Source organism: Petromyzon marinus, chromosome 56 (genome assembly GCF_048934315.1).
Source record: "Petromyzon marinus isolate PM22_M1 ecotype Great Lakes invasive population chromosome 56, UKy_Petmar_22M1.pri1.0, whole genome shotgun sequence".
NCBI classification, from domain to species: domain Eukaryota; kingdom Metazoa; phylum Chordata; class Hyperoartia; order Petromyzontiformes; family Petromyzontidae; genus Petromyzon; species Petromyzon marinus.
In genome coordinates, this window is record NC_133722.1 from 10,287,379 (window position 1) to 10,308,260 (window position 20,882).

At 49.9% G+C, this 20,882-nt stretch overlaps 1 protein-coding gene across 1 annotated transcript; it reads left to right on the forward strand.

Moving 5' to 3' along the window:
• Positions 1–850: 850 nt before the first annotated feature.
• LOC116937443 (uncharacterized) lies at positions 851–19,150 on the forward strand. The gene is made up of 2 exons (XM_032944538.2): positions 851–3,312; positions 18,490–19,150. The coding sequence occupies exons 1-2, from the start codon at positions 2,353–2,355 to the stop codon at positions 18,526–18,528; spliced, it is 999 nt and encodes a 332-aa protein (XP_032800429.2). The 5' UTR covers positions 851–2,352; the 3' UTR covers positions 18,529–19,150.
• Positions 19,151–20,882: the final 1,732 nt, after the last annotated feature.

Sequence of the window (20,882 nt, forward strand, 5' to 3'; positions counted from 1 at the left end):
TATGTCTGTGTGTATGTGTCAATGTGTCTGTATGTATGTGTCAGTGTGTATGTGTCTGTGTGTATGTGTCAGTGTGTATGTGTCAGTGTATGTCTGTGTGTATGTGTCAGTGTGTATGTGTCTGTATGTATGTGTCAGTGTGTATGTGTCAATGTGTCTGTATGTATGTGTCAGTGTGTAAGTGTCAGTGTGTATGTGTCTGTATGTATGTGTCAATGTGTCTGTATGTATGTGCAGTGTGTATGTGTCTGTATGTATGTCTCAATGTGTCTGTATGTATGTGTCAGTGTGTATGTGTCTGTGTGTATGTGTCTGTATGTATGTGTCAGTGTGTATGTGTCTGTATGTATGTGTCAATGTGTCTGTATGTATGTGTCAATGTGTCTGTATGTATGTGTCAGTGTGTATGTGTCAGTGTGTATGTCTGTATGTATGTGTCTGTATGTATGTGTCAGTGTGTATGTGTCTGTATGTATGTGTCAATGTGTCTGTATGTATGTGTCTGTGTGTATGTGTCTGTGTGTATGTGTCTGTATGTGTCTCTCTCTGTACGCGTGTAGCTTGAAACAACCCGACACCGCCCGCCTGGACCACCACAGCTGCCTGCCCAGGCTGAGGCTGGACAGCTGCTGCTGTTGCTGCTGCTGCTGCAGGAATAGTACGCGGCACGCGCAGCCTGCACAAAGACAAAGATCCCCCGTGTAGCCTCAACACACCGCCGGGGCAAGTGCCGGTTTAGCGAGCAGCACCGATGAAGGCCGGCACGGCACGGCGCACCAGGGGGTGGGTGGCCAGCACCACGCCCGGCCGCCTTTGTCTCCCCAGTGGCGACGTTTTAACACACCGCTACACCAGGTACCAGTTTGAGGTGAAGGAGGCCCAGCATTGCTAATTGGCAACGTTGTTGAGCAGGAGTCGAACTCGGCTCACCAAGGCCAAAGGCGCAGTCCTGCTACTGCTCGCTCACCTCACTGCTCACGGAAAACCTCCAAGAGCGGAACCTCCAGAAAACCCAAAGATTCACGCGGTTGTCGCGCCCGGCCGCCTTTGTATCCCCGACGCCGATGTTTGATGCTCACCGCACCAAAGGCGCTATTTTGAGACCGAGTCGACCTAGGCGAGGCCCAGAACTCGTTCAGAATATTCGCCAGTGACTTTGGGTCCGTGAGCCGAAGTCAAAAACTCAGGTCGCTGGGTGCGCTAACCGCTGCGCCACCGCTCCCGGCCTCACACCCACTCACGAAAATACACGCGCACGTACACACACACGCACACACGATCTCACACACGATCTCACACGCACACACACGGAGACACACACACACGGAGACACACACACGCAGGCACGGGCGCGAAGAGTAACCTGGTAGAGAGACATTGAAGAGGGTCGGCAGGCGGGTCCCGTGCAGGACACACACAGGAAGGCGAGACGCGACCTTGCAGACCGTTGACGCGGGACAGGACACAGGCAGACACAGACAGACACAGACAGAGGGACAGACACTACCGTCCGGGAGTACAGGACACGCACAGGGACACAGACAGACAGACACAGACAGACACAGACAGACAGACCCTCCTGCAAGAGACGTGCGTAACACACAGCCACCTTAAACGTCGAGCCAAAGACAGACGGACACACGGAGACACACACACACGGAGACACACACACACAGACACACACACACGGAGACACACACAGAGACACACACACACGGAGACACACACACATCGGAGACACACAGACACACGGAGATACACACACACAGACACACACACACGGACACACACACACACGGACACACACACACGGAGACACACACAGACACACACACACACGGAGACACACACAGACACACACACACGGAGACACACACACACCGGAGACACACACAGACACACACACACACACGGAGACACACACACACACACACAGACACACACACGGACACACACACGGAGACACACAGACACACACACGGAGCCACACACACACGGAGACACACACATACGGAGACACACACAAGGAGACACACACACGGACAATCATGCGTCCCTTTGGCTGAGAGAGCGACGGGTGTCAGGCGGAGCAGCACGGGGAGCGGGAAGAGAGGGAACACGGAGAGACGGGAACGTAGGGGAACAACAACAACCACAACAACAACCACAACAACCACAACAACAACCACAACAACAACAATAACAACAACAACACCAAAGTAAACATGAGAGAGGGCCTCAGATAGGAAGTCTCGCAGGAAGGAGAGATCGGGGATCAACGTGAGTGCGAGGTAACAGAGAGTCTGTAGCGCGAGAACAAGGCCGCTGTTGGTCTCAAGAAGAGCAGTGGCGATGCCCAGGCTGCCTCGCTGTTCGGATGAACGGGCACCCGACCCCGCCGACACCGAGAGAGACAAAGGTGGCAGTGAGAGCGGCGGCCTCGACCTCTGCAGCGACACCGCAAATATCTCCACCAACACCACCACCACCAACAACACCTCCACCAACAACACCACCACCAACACCACCACCAACACCAACATCTCCACCACCAACACCTCCACCACCAACAACACCACCAACACCAACAACACCTCCACCACCAACACCAACAACACCTCCACCACCAACACCAACAACACCTCCACCACCGCCACCAACAACACCTCCACCACCAACACCAACACCACCACCAACACCTCCACCACCGCCACGACAACGCCAAATATGAGGGCAGTGAAATTGGCCAGGAAGAGGCCACTAGCGATGTCATCATCATCGTCGTCGTCTCTCTCATCATCGTCGTCGTCTCTCTCATCATCGTCATCCTCCTCCTCCTCCGCCACGGCTGTCGGGGCGGACTCGGGCGACGGAGGCGGCGCCTCGAGGCAGAGGAGGAGGAGGAGGCGCCGGGCTCGACCCCTACCCGGGGCGAGCCGCCAGCGGCAAGCCGCCAACGCCCGCGAGAGGGACCGCACGCACAGCGTGAACTCGGCCTTCACCGCTCTGCGGACGCTCATCCCGACCGAGCCCGCCGACAGGAAACTCTCCAAGATTGAGACTCTGCGCCTCGCCTCGAGTTACATCTCGCACCTGGGCAACGTGCTCCTCAAGGGGCAAGGCCAGGGGCAAGGCGGTGGTGGTGGTCGGGAGGACGAGGAGCGAAACGAGGATGATGGTGACGATGATGGTGAGAGTGGAGTTGGCTTTTGCTGTCATGGCAGACGCGGCCAAGTGCAGCTGTTGAACGGGCACGGAGACCCAGCGCCCAGAGCGATCTGCACCTTCTGCCTGAGCAACCAACGCAAGATGGTGAGTGTGCCCGGGAAACCTGGGTTCCATCCCGGACCCTGGCGATGCCTATCGTTGTCCACGTGGAGTCGGCGTGCCCTCTCCGTCTCTGTCCCCGTGGTGGTCCCAGAGTGGATCGCTTCTCCAGGTTGACCCAGGACTCCTCCACACTGACAATCGCCACGCGGTCACACTGTTTGGCTTCTGCCGCTGTTAATTCCCACGTGCGGTGACGGCGACTGCGACGATGATGATGACGATGACGACGATGACGATATCAGCCACTGCGATGCTGAGCCATCATCGCCAGGCTCGCTTCTTCTGAGAAAAGAAAAAAAAAAGCCCCATTAGATGTCAGCTAAAGTACGATTTACCATGTTGAAACAAAACCCAAAAAATATGTGTACCTAGCCTGGCACCAAAGGTTGTGGATGTTGTGGATTGGCCATTGTGTGCCACCGGAATTACGCAATCAGAATTCTACACAGCAGCAGCAGCAGCAGTCATTACCCTGAGGGCATTCGTCTGGCAGCAGACAAATGCCCTGAGGGCACTTTTGCCAAAGGGACTGGTCGCCTCTTGAATTGTCCCCTGGTTAAAGTCAAGCAGCTTGAACCCACTCACTCGTTCACCCACTCATTCACTCATTCACCCACTCAGTCATTCACTCACCCACCCATACACTCATTCACACACCCACTCACACTCATTCACACACGCACCCACTCACAACACCCACTCACACACTCGTTCACACACCCACCTACTCACACACTCATTCACACACCCACTCACACACTCATTCACACACCCATCCACTCACACACTCATTCACACACCCACCCACTCACACACCCACTCACACACCCACCCACTCACACACCCACTCACACACTCATTCACACACCCACCCACTCACCCACCCACACACTCATTCACTCATCCACCCACACACTCATTCACTCACTCGTTCACTCACTCACCCACCAACACACTCATTCACTTACCCTCCCACACACTCATGCACTCACTCGTTCACTCACCCACCCACACACTCATTCACACACCCACCCACACACTCATTCACACATCCACACACTCATTCACTTACCCTCCCACACACTCATTCACTCACTCGTTCAATTACCCTCCCACACACTCATTCACTCACTCGTTCAATTACCCTCCCACACACTCACTCACTCAGCCACTCACTCACTCTTGTAAATGAAACTCTCTCCTGGTCTCTTGAGTTCTCCGCTGGTTAAACTCAAGCTGCTTGATGTGTGTGTGTTTAGATGTGTGTGTGTGTTTAGATGTGTGTGTTTAGATGTGTATGTGTGTGTGTGTTTAGATGTGTGTGTGTGTGTTTAGATGTGTGTGTGTTTAAATATGTGTGTGTGTTTAGGTGTGTGTGTGTTTAAATATGTGTGTGTTTAGATGTATGTGTGTTTTATATGTGTGTGTGTTTATATGTGTGTGTGTGTTTCAATGTGTGTGTGTGTGTTTCGATGTGTGTGTGTGTGTTTCGATGTGTGTGTGTGTGTTTGTGTTCAGATGTGTGTGTTTGTGTTTAGATGTGTGTGTGTAGGTAAAGGTGTTTTTACATAACATAGCTAGTGTGTGTGTCTGTGTTACAGGCGCTATCTAACAGGACTTGCCCCAACAACCCGTGAAGGCTGTACGGGCGATCTTTGTCTTTGTTTGTGTCAGTGTGTTTGGGGAGTTGTGTTGCAGCGGTTAAGCGGGCAGCTTTACGAACCTGGCGACCCGAGTTCGATTCCCGCTCACGGCCAACACCAGTGACGATTATCTGAATCGGTCCTGGGCCTCCCCTGGGTCGACTCAGCCTCAAGTGAGTACCTGGTGCGGTGTGTAAAACATCGACACTAGAGAGACAAAGGCGGCCGGGCGTGGTGCTGGCCACCCACCCCTCGTGTGCTGTGCCGGCCTTCATAGGTGCTGCTCGTAGTATCACTGCTGCTCCACCTCCGTCGAAGGAGCGCAGACCACCATGGGTTCACTGACGTCCATAGCTGTGGCTGTGTCTTTAATGGATCTCTATGGGTCTCTATGGGTCTCTATGGATCTCTATGTATCTCTATGCGTCTCTATGAGTCTCTATGTATCTCACTGAGTCTCTGTGGGTTCACTGTGACGTCCATAGCTGTGGCTGTCTTTAATGGATCTCTATGTATCTCTATGCGTCTCTATGAGTCTCTATGTATCTCACTGAGTCTCTGTGGGTTCACTGTGACGTCCATAGCTGTGGCTGTCTTTAATGGATCTCTATGTATCTCTATGCGTCTCTATGAGTCTCTATGTATCTCACTGAGTCTCTGTGGGTTCACTGTGACGTCCATAGATGTGGCTGTGTCTTTAATGGATCTCTATGGGTCTCTATACGTCTCTATGGGTCTCTATGTATCTCACTGAGTCTCTGTGGGTTCACTGTGACGTCCATAGCTGTGGCTGTGTCTTTAATGGATCTCTATGGGTCTCTATACGTCTCTATGCATCTCTATGTATCTCTATGTATCTCTATGGGTCTCTATGTATCTCACTGAGTCTCTGTGGGTTCACTGACGTCCATAGCTGTGGCTGTCTTTAATGGATCTCTATGGGTCTCTATGTATCTCTATGAGTCTCTATGTATCTCACTGAGTCTCTGTGGGTTCACTGTGACGTCCATAGCTGTGGCTGTGTCTTTAATGGATCTCTATGGGTCTCTATACGTCTCTATGTATCTCACTGAGTCTCTGTGGGTTCACTGTGACGTCCATAGCTGTGGCTGTGTCTTTAATGGATCTCTATGTATCTCTATGTATCTCTATGGGTCTCTATGAGTCTCTATGTATCTCACTGAGTCTCTGTGGGTTCACTGTGACGTCCATAGCTGTGGCTGTCTTTAATGGATCTCTATGTATCTCTATGTATCTCTATGGGTCTCTATGAGTCTCTATGTATCTCACTGAGTCTCTGTGGGTTCACTGTGACGTCCATAGCTGTGGCTGTGTCTTTAATGGATCTCTATGGGTCTCTATGTATCTCTATGAGTCTCTGTGGGTTCACTGTGACGTCCATAGCTGTGGCTGTGTCTTTAATGGATCTCTATGGGTCTCTATACGTCTCTATGCATCTCTATGGGTCTCTATGTATCTCACTGAGTCTCTGTGGGTTCACTGTGACGTCCATAGCTGTGGCTGTCTTTAATGGATCTCTATGTATCTCTATGCGTCTCTATGAGTCTCTATGTATCTCACTGAGTCTCTGTGGGTTCACTGTGACGTCCATAGCTGTGGCTGTGTCTTTAATGGATCTCTATGTATCTCTATGCGTCTCTATGAGTCTCTATGTATCTCACTGAGTCTCTGTGGGTTCACTGTGACGTCCATAGCTGTGGCTGTCTTTAATGGATCTCTATGTATCTCTATGCGTCTCTATGAGTCTCTATGTATCTCACTGAGTCGCTGTGGGTTCACTGTGACGTCCATAGCTGTGGCTGTGTCTTTAATGGATCTCTATGGGTCTCTATACGTCTCTATGGGTCTCTATGTATCTCACTGAGTCTCTGTGGGTTCACTGTGACGTCCATAGCTGTGGCTGTCTTTAATGGATCTCTATGTATCTCTATGCGTCTCTATGAGTCTCTATGTATCTCACTGAGTCTCTGTGGGTTCACTGTGACGTCCATAGCTGTGGCTGTCTTTAATGGATCTCTATGTATCTCTATGCGTCTCTATGAGTCTCTATGTATCTCACTGAGTCTCTGTGGGTTCACTGTGACGTCCATAGCTGTGGCTGTGTCTTTAATGGATCTCTATGGGTCTCTATACGTCTCTATGGGTCTCTATGTATCTCACTGAGTCTCTGTGGGTTCACTGTGACGTCCATAGCTGTGGCTGTGTCTTTAATGGATCTCTATGGGTCTCTATACGTCTCTATGCATCTCTATGTATCTCTATGTATCTCTATGTATCTCTATGGGTCTCTATGTATCTCACTGAGTCTCTGTGGGTTCACTGACGTCCATAGCTGTGGCTGTGTCTTTAATGGATCTCTATGGGTCTCTATGTATCTCTATGAGTCTCTATGTATCTCACTGAGTCTCTGTGGGTTCACTGTGACGTCCATAGCTGTGGCTGTCTTTAATGGATCTCTATGGGTCTCTATACGTCTCTATGTATCTCACTGAGTCTCTGTGGGTTCACTGTGACGTCCATAGCTGTGGCTGTGTCTTTAATGGATCTCTATGGGTCTCTATACGTCTCTATGTATCTCACTGAGTCTCTGTGGGTTCACTGTGACGTCCATAGCTGTGGCTGTCTTTAATGGATCTCTATGGGTCTCTATACGTCTCTATGTATCTCTATGAGTCTCTATGTATCTCAATGAGTCTCTGTGGGTTCACTGTGCCGTCCATAGCTGTGGCTGTGTCTTTAATGGATCTCTATGGGTCTCTATGGGTCTCTATGTATCTCTATGGGTCTCTATGTATCTCACTGAGTCTCTGTAGGTTCACTGTGACGTCCATAGCTGTGGCTGTCTTTAATGGATCTCTATGTATCTCTATGCGTCTCTATGAGTCTCTATGTATCTCACTGAGTCTCTGTGGGTCTACTGTGACGTCCATAGCTGTGGCTGTGTCTTTAATGGATCTCTATGTATCTCTATGCGTCTTTATGAGTCTATATGTATCTCACTGAGTCTCTGTGGGTTCACTGTGACGTCCATAGCTGTGGCTGTCTTTAATGGATCTCTATGTATCTCTATGCGTCTCTATGAGTCTCTATGTATCTCACTGAGTCTCTGTGGGTTCACTGTGACGTCCATAGCTGTGGCTGTGTCTTTAATGGATCTCTATGGGTCTCTATACATCTCTATGGGTCTCTATGTATCTCACTGAGTCTCTGTGAGTTCACTGTGACGTCCATAGCTGTGGCTGTGTCTTTAATGGATGTCTATGGGTCTCTATACGTCTCTATGCATCTCTATGTATCTCTATGTATCTCTATGTATCTCTATGGGTCTCTATGTATCTCACTGAGTCTCTGTGGGTTCACTGACGTCCATAGCTGTGGCTGTGTCTTTAATGGATCTCTATGGGTCTCTATGTATCTCTATGAGTCTCTATGTATCTCACTGAGTCTCTGTGGGTTCACTGTGACGTCCATAGCTGTGGCTGTGTCTTTAATGGATCTCTATGGGTCTCTATACGTCTCTATGTATCTCACTGAGTCTCTGTGGGTTCACTGTGACGTCCATAGCTGTGGCTGTGTCTTTAATGGATCTCTATGGGTCTCTATACGTCTCTATGTATCTCACTGAGTCTCTGTGTGTTCACTGTGACGTCCATAGCTGTGGCTGTGTCTTTAATGGATCTCTATGGGTCTCTATACGTCTCTATGTATCTCTATGAGTCTCTATGTATCTCAATGAGTCGCTGTGGGTTCACTGTGCCGTCCATAGCTGTGGCTGTGTCTTTAATGGATCTCTATGGGTCTCTATGGGTCTCTATGTATCTCTATGGGTCTCTATGTATCTCTATGAGTCTCTATGTATCTCACTGAGTCTCTGTGGGTTCACTGTGACGTCCATAGCTGTGGCTGTGTCTTTAATGGATCTCTATGGGTCTCTATACGTCTCTATGCATCTCTATGGGTCTCTATGTATCTCTATGAGTCTCTATGTATCTCTATGGGTCTCTATGTATCTCAATGAGTCTCTGTGGGTTCACTGTGACGTCCATAGCTGTGGCTGTGTCTTTAATGGATCTCTATGGGTCTCTATACGTCTCTATGCATCTCTATGGGTCTCTATGTATCTCTATGTATCTCTATGAGTCTCTATGTATCTCTATGGGTCTCTATGTATCTCAATGAGTCTCTGTGGGTTCACTGTGACGTCCATAGCTGTGGCTGTGTCTTTAATGGATCTCTATGGGTCTCTATACGTCTCTATGCATCTCTATGGGTCTCTATGTATCTCAATGAGTCTCTGTGGGTTCACTGTGCCGTCGATAGCTGTGGCTGTCTTTAATGGATCTCTATGGGTCTCTATGTATCTCTATGGGTCTCTATGTATCTCTATGAGTCTCTATGTATCTCACTGAGTCTCTGTGGGTTCACTGTGCCGTCCATAGCTGTGGCTGTGTCTTTAATGGATCTCTATGGGTCTCTATACGTCTCTATGCATCTCTATGGGTCTCTATGTATCTCTATGTATCTCTATGAGTCTCTATGTATCTCTATGGGTCTCTATGTATCTCAGTGAGTCTCTGTGGGTTCACTGTGACGTCCATAGCTGTGGCTGTGTCTTTAATGGATCTCTATGGGTCTCTATGTATCTCTATGGGTCTCTATGTATCTCTATGAGTCTCTATGTATCTCAATGAGTCTCTGTGGGTTCACTGTGACGTCCATAGCTGTGGCTGTGTCTTTAATGGATCTCTATGGGTCTCTATACGTCTCTATGCATCTCTTTGGGTCTCTATGTATCTCTATGTATCTCTATGAGTCTCTATGTATCTCTATGGGTCTCTATGTATCTCAATGAGTCTCTGTGGGTTCACTGTGACGTCCATAGCTGTGGCTGTGTCTTTAATGGATCTCTATGGGTCTCTATGTATCTCTATGGGTCTCTATGTATCTCTATGAGTCTCTATGTATCTCAATGAGTCTCTGTGGGTTCACTGTGACGTCCATAGCTGTGGCTGTGTCTTTAATGGATCTCTATGGGTCTCTAAACGTCTCTATGCATCTCTATGGGTCTCTATGTATCTCTATGTATCTCTATGAGTCTCTATGTATCTCTATGGGTCTCTATGTATATCAATGAGTCTCTGTGGGTTCACTGTGACGTCCATAGCTGTGGCTGTGTCTTTAATGGATCTCTATGGGTCTCTATACGTCTCTATGAGTCTCTATGTATCTATATGTATCTCTATGAGTCTCTGTGGGTTCACTGACGTCCATAGCTGTGGCTGTGTCTTTAATGGATCTCTATGGGTCTCTATAAGTCTCTATGCATATCTATGGGTCTCTATGTATCTCTATGTATCTCTATGAGTCTCTATGTATCTCTATGGGTCTCTATGTATCTCAATGAGTCTCTATGTATCTCACTGAGTCTCTGTGGGTTCACTGTGACGTCCATAGCTGTGGCTGTGTCTTTAATGAATCTCTATGGGTCTCTATACGTCTCTATGCATCTCTATGGGTCTCTATGTATCTCTATGGGTCTCTATGTATCTCTATGAGTCTCTGTGGGTTCACTGTGACGTCCATAGCTGTGGCTGTGTCTTTAATGGATCTCTATGGGTCTCTATGTATCTCTATGGGTCTCTATGTATCTCTATGGGTCTCTATGTATCTCTATGAGTCTCTATGTATCTCTATGGGTCTCTATGTATCTCAATGAGTCTCTGTGGGTTCACTGTGCCGTCGATAGCTGTGGCTGTGTCTTTAATGGATCTCTATGGGTGTCTCATGTATCTCTATGAGTCTCTGTGGGTTCACTGTGCCGTCCATAGCTGTGGCTGTGTCTTTAATGGATCTCTATGGGTGTCTATGTATCTCTATGAGTCTCTATGTATCTCTTTGAGTCTTTATGTATCTCTATGAGTCTCTATGTATCTCTATGGGTCTCTATTTATCTCTATGAGTCTCTGTGCATCTCACTGGGTCTCTGTGGGTTCACTGTGCGGTCCATAGCTGTGGTTGCCTGGACACAATCGCACCAGTGTGTCTTTAATGTGGCTCTATGGGTGTCTATGTGTCTCTATAAATCTCTGTGTGTCTCCATGAGTATCTATGCATCTCTGTGTATCTCCATGGGTTTACTCTATGGGTCCACAGTTTATGGATGCATGGCCACGGCGCAGCATCGGCCTGGTGACAGTGATGTCCTGACGGTATGGCCGGAGATGGTTCTGATGGTGCAGCCGGCGATGATGGTTCTGATGGTTTTGATTGTGAGGTCAATGATGGATCTGATGGTGAGGTCGATGATGGATCTGATGGTGCGGTTGATGATGTATCTGATGGTGCGGTTGATGATGGATCTGATGGTGCGGTTGATGATGGATTTGATGGTGCGGTTGATGATGGATCTGATGGTGAGGTTGATAATGGTTCTGACAGTGCGGTTGATGATGGATCTGATGGTGCGGTTGATGATGGATCTGATGGTGTGGTTGATGATGGATCTGATGGTGAGGTTGATGATGGATCTGATGGTGCGGTCGATGATGGATATGATGGTGAGGTCAATTATGGATCTGATGGTGAGGTCAATTATGGATCTGATGGTGAGGTCAATGATGGATCTGACGGTGAGGTTGATGATGGATCTGATGGTGCAGTTGATGATAGATCTGATGGTGCGGTTGATGATGGTTCTGACGGTGCGGTTGATGATGGATTTGATGGTGCAGTTGATGATAGATCTGATGGTGCGGTTGATGATGGATCTGATGGTGCGGTTGATGATGGATCTGATGGCGTGGTTGATGATGGATCTGATGGTGAGGTCAACGATGGATCTGATGGTGCAGTCGATGATAGATCTGATGGTGCGGTTGATGATGGATCTGATGGTGCGGTTGATGATGGATCTGATGGTGCGATTGATGATGGATCTGATGGTGCGGTTGATGATGGATCTAAGGGTGAGGTCAATGATGGATCTGACGGTGCGGTTGATGATGGATCTGATGGTGTGGTTGATGATGGATCTCATGGTGCGGTTGATGATGGATCTCATGGTGCGGTTGATGATAGATCTGATGGTGAGGTCGATGATGGATCTGATGGTGCCGTTGATGATGGATCTGATGGTGCGGTTGATGATGGATCTGATGGTGCGGTTGATGATGGATCTCATGGTGCGGTTGATGATAGATCTGATGGTGAGGTCGATGATGGATCTGACGGTGCGGTTGATGATAGATCTGATGGTGAGGTCGATGATGGATCTGATGGTGAGGTCGATGATGGATCTGATGGTGCGGTTGATGATGTATCTGATGGTGCGGTTGATGATGGATCTGATGGTGCGGTTGATGATGGATCTGACGGTGTGGTTGATGATGGATCTGATGGTGCGGTTGATGATAGATCTGATGGTGCGGTTGATGATAGATCTGATGGTGCGGTTGATGGTAGATCTGATGGTGCCCTTGATGATGGTTCTGATGGTGCGGTTGATGATGGATTTGATGGTGAGGTTGATGATGGATCTGATGGTGCGGTTGATGATGGATCTGATGGTGAGGTCAATGATAGATCTGATGGTGAGGTCGATGATGATTCTGACGGTGCGGTTGATGAATGATCTGATGGTGAGGTTGATGATGGATCTGACGGTGAGGTTGATGATGGGTCTGATGGTGTGGTTGATGATGGATCTGATGGTGAGGTTGATGATGATTCTGATGGTGCGGTTGATGATAGATCTGACGGTGAGGTTGATGATGGATCTGATGGTGAGGTTGATGATAGATCTGATGGTGAGATCAATGATGGATCTGATGGTGAGGTCAATGATGGATCTGATGGTGCGGTTGATGATGGATCTGATGGTGCGGTTGAAGATTGATCTGATGGTGAGGTTGTTTATATATCTGATGGTGCAGTTGATGATGGATCTGATGGTGCGGTTGATGATGGTTCTGATGGTGAGGTCGATGATGGATCTGATGGTGCGGTTAATGATGGATCTGATGGTGAGGTCGATGATGGATCTGATGGTGCGGTTGATGATGGATCTGATGGTGCGGTTGATTATGGATCTGATGGTGAGGTCGATGATGGATCTGATGGTGCGGTTGATGATGGGTCTGAAGGTGTGGTTGATGATGGATCTGATGGTGCGGTCGATGATGGTTCTGATGTTGTGGCCGGCGATGGTTCCGCATAGTGCATGGGGATCGACAACCAGAACAACAACAACAAAAATATCCATGAATTAATGAATACCGATCACGCAACGGAAGTTCCTTGAGGAGCCACCGCACAAGGCTCCGGATCCCCCCCCCCCTCCCCCGGCTTGCCGAGCCCCTGCATTGAAGGTTCCTTCGTTGCCTCCGCGGTGAGCTCAGATGTCTTAATCTAGATTTGAAGCTTTCGTGACTGCAGAAATTCATACTCTTTGGTTCTTTCGGTAAAGTCGTGACTTTACCGAAAGAACCAAAGAGTTCAGCTGTCTTGTTTCCACCACCACTTGCTCTGTCGTGGTTCCATCACGAATTCCAGTATCTTGGTTGCCAACCCCTGCCGGCATCACCGGGAGATTTGCCACAACAGTGAAGGCATCCACCCGCTTCCGGTCTTAATTAGAGCCCCCAGGACAACGTCGTCACTGTGAACCCATCGCTCGCAGAGATCAGAGGCGGAAGGGGGTATAGTAATTATATTTTAGACTAGTAATCAGTTTATTAGTATGTGTTTCCTTGATAAGGAATTGCAGTTGAAAGATGTATCGCTTAATAATACGCTTCTAGGCCGCACTAGCCTGTAGCTGTTATATCTTGTACTAAAGATTGATTGCCTAAGTTATCAACAGAAGGTGTGTATCGGATTAATTACGTGTGTGGCAGATGCTATATTGGACAGACAGGAGGTAACATTAGCGTAAGACAAAAAAAAAACACCAAACAAATATTAAATACTCTCAAACACAACTGTCGGCAGTTGCAGAACATGCTTGCCAACAAGGACACTCAATTGATGTTGAGAACGCTGAAGTGTTTGTGTAAAACGAATTATCATTACTGGCCGAGACTAATTCGAGAATCTATTGAAATTGAGAGAAGTGTAAATAATTTTAACCGCTACAGGCTTCGTGCGGCCTAGTAGCGTATTATTAAGTAATATATCGTACAACTACAATTCATTATAAAGGAAACACATACCAATTAACTGATTACTGATCTATAATATAATTACAATACCCCGCGCCTCTGATCTCTGCACCTGATGGGTTCACAGGGACTCTAATTAAGACCGGAAGCAGGTGGATGGTTTCACTGTTGTGGAAAATCGCCCGGTGATGCCGGTTAATGTAAGTACCAGCGACACCTCAGATGGCAAATGTTGTGGATTTACTCTCCAACACATCGGTGGGCTGAAGTAGTCAACTAATTGGCGTTTTGTTTACGTGACAAATCCCTTACTGGCTGTGTCGGGTGGTGGAGGGTTACGACACATTTATACTTAAGTGAGCGATCTTCCATGATAACTGAACTCCCATGGTGAACTGGACTCCCATGGTGAACTGGACTCCCGTGGTGAACTGGACTCCCGTGGTGAACTGGACTCCCGTGGTGAACTGGACTCCTGTGGTGAACTGGACTTCCATGGTGAACTGGACTCACGTGATGAACTGGACTTCCATGGTGAACTGGACTCACGTGATGAACTGGACTCACGTGGTGAACTGGACTCCCATGGTGAACTGGATTCCCATGGTGAACTGGACTTCCGTGGTGAACTGGACTCCCGTGGTGAACTGGACTCCCGTGGTGAACTGGACTTCCATGGTCAGGGGTCGGCAACCAGACGATTTTTTTACGAATTTCAAAAATCCGCCACTGCAGTCCCTTGTTGTTAAAGTGCCACCACAGGCAGCTCAGGAGCCGCAAGTCGCCGACTCGTGCACGAGTGTCTTGGAGGAGGAGGTGGTGGAGGAGGAGGTGGTGGTGGAGGAGGAGGAAGAGGAGGAGAAAGGTGGTTGGAGGAGGAGGTGGTGGAGGTGGTGGTGGAGGAGGAGGAAGAGGTGGTGGTGGAGGAGGTGGAGGAGGTGGTGGAGGAGGAGGAGAAAGAGGTGGTTGGAGGAGGAGGTGGAGGAGGAGGTGGAGGAGAAGGTGGAGGAGGAGGTGGAGAGAATCACAATATGTATTCATCCTAGAGGAATCTGATGAGCTATAAAGCTCTTTTTTTCCACAGACGTCCAGTAGGCGCCAATGAATCAGAACGTTGCAACAACAACAAACAATACAGAAAGACAGATAGGAGTGCAAAGTACAGGAAAGGTAAACACATCACTAAAACATCACCATACAGATGCAACACTCAACTATTTTATTTGACCAGGTAAATCCCACCGATGAGCCATTAGCTTCTTGTTCAGAAGCGACCTGGCCATCACAAATGATAGCTCAAAGAAATAGCTGATACCATCACCACCATCATCACCATCATCATCACCATCATCATCGCCATCATCACCACCATCATCACCACCATCATTATCGCCATCATCACCACCATCATTATTATCACCATCATCACCATCATCATCACCATCATCGCCATCATCATCATCGCCATCATCGCCACCATCATCGCCACCATCATTATCGCCATCATCGCCATCATCACCATCATCATCACCATCATTATCGCCATCATCACCACCATCATCATCACCACCATCATTATCGCCATCATCACCACCATCACCACCATCATCACCACCACCATCATCACCACCACCACCATCACCACCATCATCACCACCACCACCATCACCACCATCATCACCACCACCACCATCATCATCATCACCACCACCATCATCACCACCACCATCATCATCATCACCACCACCACCATCATCATCATCATCACCACCATCACCACCATCATTATCGCCACCACCATCATCATTATCGCCATCATCGCCATCACCGCGTCGACTCGTGTAGCGGCGGTCTCCCAAGAGGTGGAGTTTGGTGAAGCAACTCCCTCGACTCCTTGGGGTGTGGGGGGATCGAGGGGAGGGGCTATGTTTGTGCGGGGGGGTGATCGAGGGGAGGGGCTATATTTGTGCGGGGGGTGATCGAGGGGAGGGGCTATGTTTGTGTGTGGGGGGGGGGTGATCGAGGGGAGGGGCTATGTTTGTGTGTGGGGGGGGGGGGTGATCGAGGGGAGGGGCTATGTTTGTGTGGGGGGGAGGTGATCGAGGGGAGGGGCTATGTTTGTGGGGGGGGGGTGATCGAGGGGAGGGGCTATGTTTGTGTGTGGGGGGGGGGTGATCGAGGGGAGGGGCTATATTTGTGGGAGGGGGGGGTGATCGAGGGGAGGGGCTATGTTTGTGTGGGGGGGGTGATCGAGGGGAGGGGCTATGTTTGTGGGGGGGGGGGGTGATCGAGGGGAGGGGCTATGTTTGTGTGGGGGGGTGATCGAGGGGAGGGGCTATGTTTGTGGGGGGGGGGGGTGATCGAGGGGAGGGGCTATGTTTGTGGGGGGGGGGGGGCTGGCACCTGTTCGCATGCGTTGCGCGCGAGCCCCTAATAATACTCGGCACCTGCTGAGGCAGGGACAGATCTCGCGAGCCGACAAGGCAGGAGCAGGCGGCTCGATATAGACACGGTGCATGCACCACCATCACCAGCACCGCCACCATCACCGCCACCATCACCGGCACCATCACCGCCACCATCACCGCCACCATCACCGCCACCATCACCGGCACCATCACCGGCACCGGCACCATCACCGCCACCATCACCGGCACCATCACCGGCACCGGCACCATCACCGCCACCATCACCATCACCGGCACCATCACCGCCACCATCACCGCCACCATCACCGGCACCATCATGACTATCACCACCATCATGACTATCACCACCATCGGCGCCACCACCATCGGCACCACCACCACCACCATCGGCATCATCGGCACTATCGCCACCACCATCATCATCATCATCATCGGTAGCATCACCACCACCATCACCACATCCACTACTACCATCAACATCGTCCCCATCGTCAGCATCACCACCGTTACCCACCACGCCTCCTCTCGACACCGATAGGCGCTGCTCACAGGCTGAATGAATAAGTCATTGAATGAATTACTCACGGAATGACACGATAGGAATGAATTACTCACGGAATGACACACTAGGAATGAATTACTCACGGAATGACACGCTAGGAATGAATTACTCACGGAATGACACGCTAGGAATGAATAACTCACGGAATGCACGCTAGGAATGAATTACTCACGGAATGACACGCTAGGAATGAATTACTCACGGAATGACTCGCTAGGAATGAATTACTCACGGAATGACACGCTAGAAATGAATTACGGAATGACACGCTAGGAATGAATTACTCACGGAATGACACGCTAGGAATGAATAACTCACGGAATGACACGCTAGGAATGAATTACTCACGGAATGACACGCTAGGAATGAATTACTCACGGAATGACACGCTAGGAATGAATAACTCACGGAATGACACGCTAGGAATGAATTACGGAATGACACGCTCGCCGGGTGAGCGGAGCCGGGCGACTTTTGACGTCAGTGCGAGTGATCTCTTAGCCCGAGACTGGTGCCATACCACCTCACCAACCCCGCATAGACCGGCGCGGTGAAGTATGGTCAAATATCCCCCCGTGATACATGCCTTGAATAGGCCTTCGTCCAGAAGTTCATTGATGACGGTCTGTAAATGAAATGATAGGCGCGTCGGACTAGGGAATGAGTGACTTGACTGTATGCACGTTGAACTTCTATTGCACCGTACGTAGCCAACCGTGCTAATTGGAGGTGCGGGGGAAGGACAACAGACTAAACACCACAACAACAACAACAATCAGTTAATTCAACAAAGCATCTGGTAGTGATGGTGGTGATGCTGTTGCGTTAGCAGTGGCGCACACGCAGAGTCAACTCTGTCTCTTTACTCGCCTCTCTATGTACTCTGGAGAACGGCCGTTGCCCGAAACGTCGCCTATTATATAAATGTTTCCTTCCATTCAATAGTTAGCGATTGAAATGAGTGAACGGTCGACTGATGCCTGAATGAGTGAATACCTAATGCAACAATCTAATTGGGTGGTACGGAATGTATCTAACGATCGTATACGCGATCCATGACCGACTTAGTCATTGTCTGAGTGACTCACTGACCGATTTCGTAATTTGCCGAATTATTTTTCTGATTTACTCATTGACCGCGTGGATTGCGAAAGCGGTAATTAACCGAAGGAATGAATGTTGTACTAATTGACCGACTGTGTGTGTATGACTGAGCGGCGAATAGTGTGAACGGATTTAATGACTGAACAATTCACTAAGATCGTCGCATTATTGAATCGTTCACTGCTCGAACGAAATCACAGCTCAATTCAATCACTGACCCCTCCCGCCCCCCCGCCCGGCAGGGTCGCGACATGGAACGTCGCAAGGGGTCATGCAGTTGATGGCGTTGACGAGGTGCGTGGGGTGATGATGGAGGTGGTGGCTGAACGAGGAGGCCGTGGAAGAATCCGCAAGTCGGAGCGAAGTTCCAGCCGGAGTCGAAACCCGCGGGTGGAAGACCGCCACTGGGGGAGCCATCATTGGACGTACGGTGGAACGAGATATCGGAACTCATCACAGGACCTGTGATGGCTCCCGTAATGCAGCCGTGACTCTGAATCCCAGGATGGAACAAGACATGTTGGGAACGCAGTACATATTTGATCCATTACAGCACCTGCAATGGAACAGTTGTAGCGGAACTCAACGCGATATGGAACCATCACAGAACCGATGCTGGAACACAAGCCATTAATGCTGGAAGTAGACACGTGACTTCTCTCGTGACGAGAAGGATAACTAGACGTGGTGGTGCCGGGCGTGTGGGTGATAATTTGTTAGTGGCGGAGAGATCCGGATCGAATGTAAGCCCTGGATTGGACCCCTAATAACACCACTCTGTGTGTGTCTGTGTGTCTGTGTGTGTGTCTGTGTGTCTGTGTGTGTGTGTCTGTGTGTCTGTGTGTGTGTCTGTGTGTGTGTCTGTGTGTGTCTGTGTGTGTGTCTGTGTGTGTCTGTGTGTGTCTGTGTGTGTCTGTGTGTCTGTGTGTGTCTGTGTGTCTGTGTGTGTCTGTGTGTGTCTGTGTGTCTGTGTGTGTCTGTGTGTGTGTCTGTGTGTGTGTGTGTCTGTGTGTGTGTCTGTGTGTGTGTCTGTGTGTGTGTCTGTGTGTGTGTCTGTGTGTGTGTGTCTGTGTGTGTGTCTGTGTGTGTCTGTGTGTGTGTGTGTGTGTCTGTGTGTGTGTCTGTGTGTGTGTCTGTGTGTGTGTCTGTGTGTGTGGACATTACTTTGTGGGGAGCGGTAGCGTAGTGGTGGGTGCACTGCGCACTGCACTACAAACCCGGCGACCCGGGTTCGATTCCCGCTCACGGCCAACACCAGTGACGATTATCTGTACCGGTCCTGAGACTTGCCTAGGTCGACTCAACCTTAAATGAGTACCTGGTGCGGTGTGTAGTAAACATCGCCACTGGGGAGACAAAGGCGGCCGGGCGTGGTGCTGGCCACCCACCCCTCGTGTGCCGTGTCGGCCTTCATAGGTGCACTTGCCCCAACAGTCTGTTAGAGGCTGTACGGGGGAACTTTGTCTTTGTTATACATCTCATGGAGAGATAACGATTAATCGGATCTCGCTTGGTTCAGGTGCAAGCGCTGTTAGCGAGCACCTATTAAGGCCGGCCGGCAGGGCGCACGAGAGGATGGAGGTCCTGGCCAGTGGTACGCCCGCTCACGTCCGGCCCGCCTTTGTCTCCCCCCCTCCCCCCCCCCCGTGCTGATCGTTACACGCCGCACCAGGTCACCTGCCTATTTAAGGCCGAGTCGATCTAGGGGTGGCCCAGAGCCGGGTCAGAATTCACTTCTAACCGGGAATAAAATACCGTGCTGTATGATCGTACAAAGACAAATATCCCCCATGTAGCCTTCAGATGCCGTTGGGGGCAAGTGCTGTTAGCGAGTAGCACCGATGAAGGCCGGCACGGCACGCGAAGGAGCGGGGGGGTGAGGATGGCACAGCATTACGCGGCACCCGTCCGCCTTTGTATCCCTCGTACGGGCGATGTTTACCGCACACCACAGCCAGGTGCGCTGCTAATTTGAGGCCGGGGGGGAGGCCCGGGACCGGTTCTGATGAATCGACGCGAGTGTTGGTGGCCGTGCGCGGTCGCGAGCACGGACAGGCGCGCGCGCGCGCGTGCGTGTGCGCGTGCGTGATTACGGGGTCTCTATTTTAGATGCGCAGCGCACGAGTTACGGGGTGGAGCACTCTCTATTTTGGGGGAGGGATGGCTATGGCGATGATGATGATGATGTTGTTAATCCTGATGATGATGTTGATGCTGCTGCTGATGACGATGGCTATGGTATTGTTGGTGATGTTGTTGATGATGATGATTTTGTTCTTGATGCTGCTGCTGATAATGCTGCTGACGATGATGGCTATGGCGTTGGTGGTGATGATGATGATGCTGCTGATGATGATGGCTATGGCGTTGGTGGTGATGATGATGATGCTGCTGATGATGATGGCTATGGTGTTGGTGGTGATGTTGATGCTGCTGCTGATGATGATGGCTATGGCGTTGGTGGTGATGTTGTTGACGACGGCGATGATGATGATGCTGCTGATGATGGCTTTGGTATTGGTGGTAATGTTGATGACGACGGCGATGATGATGATGCTGCTGATGATGATGGCTATAGCGTTGGTGGTGATGTTGTTGACGACGGCGATGATGATGATGCTGCTGCTGATGATGG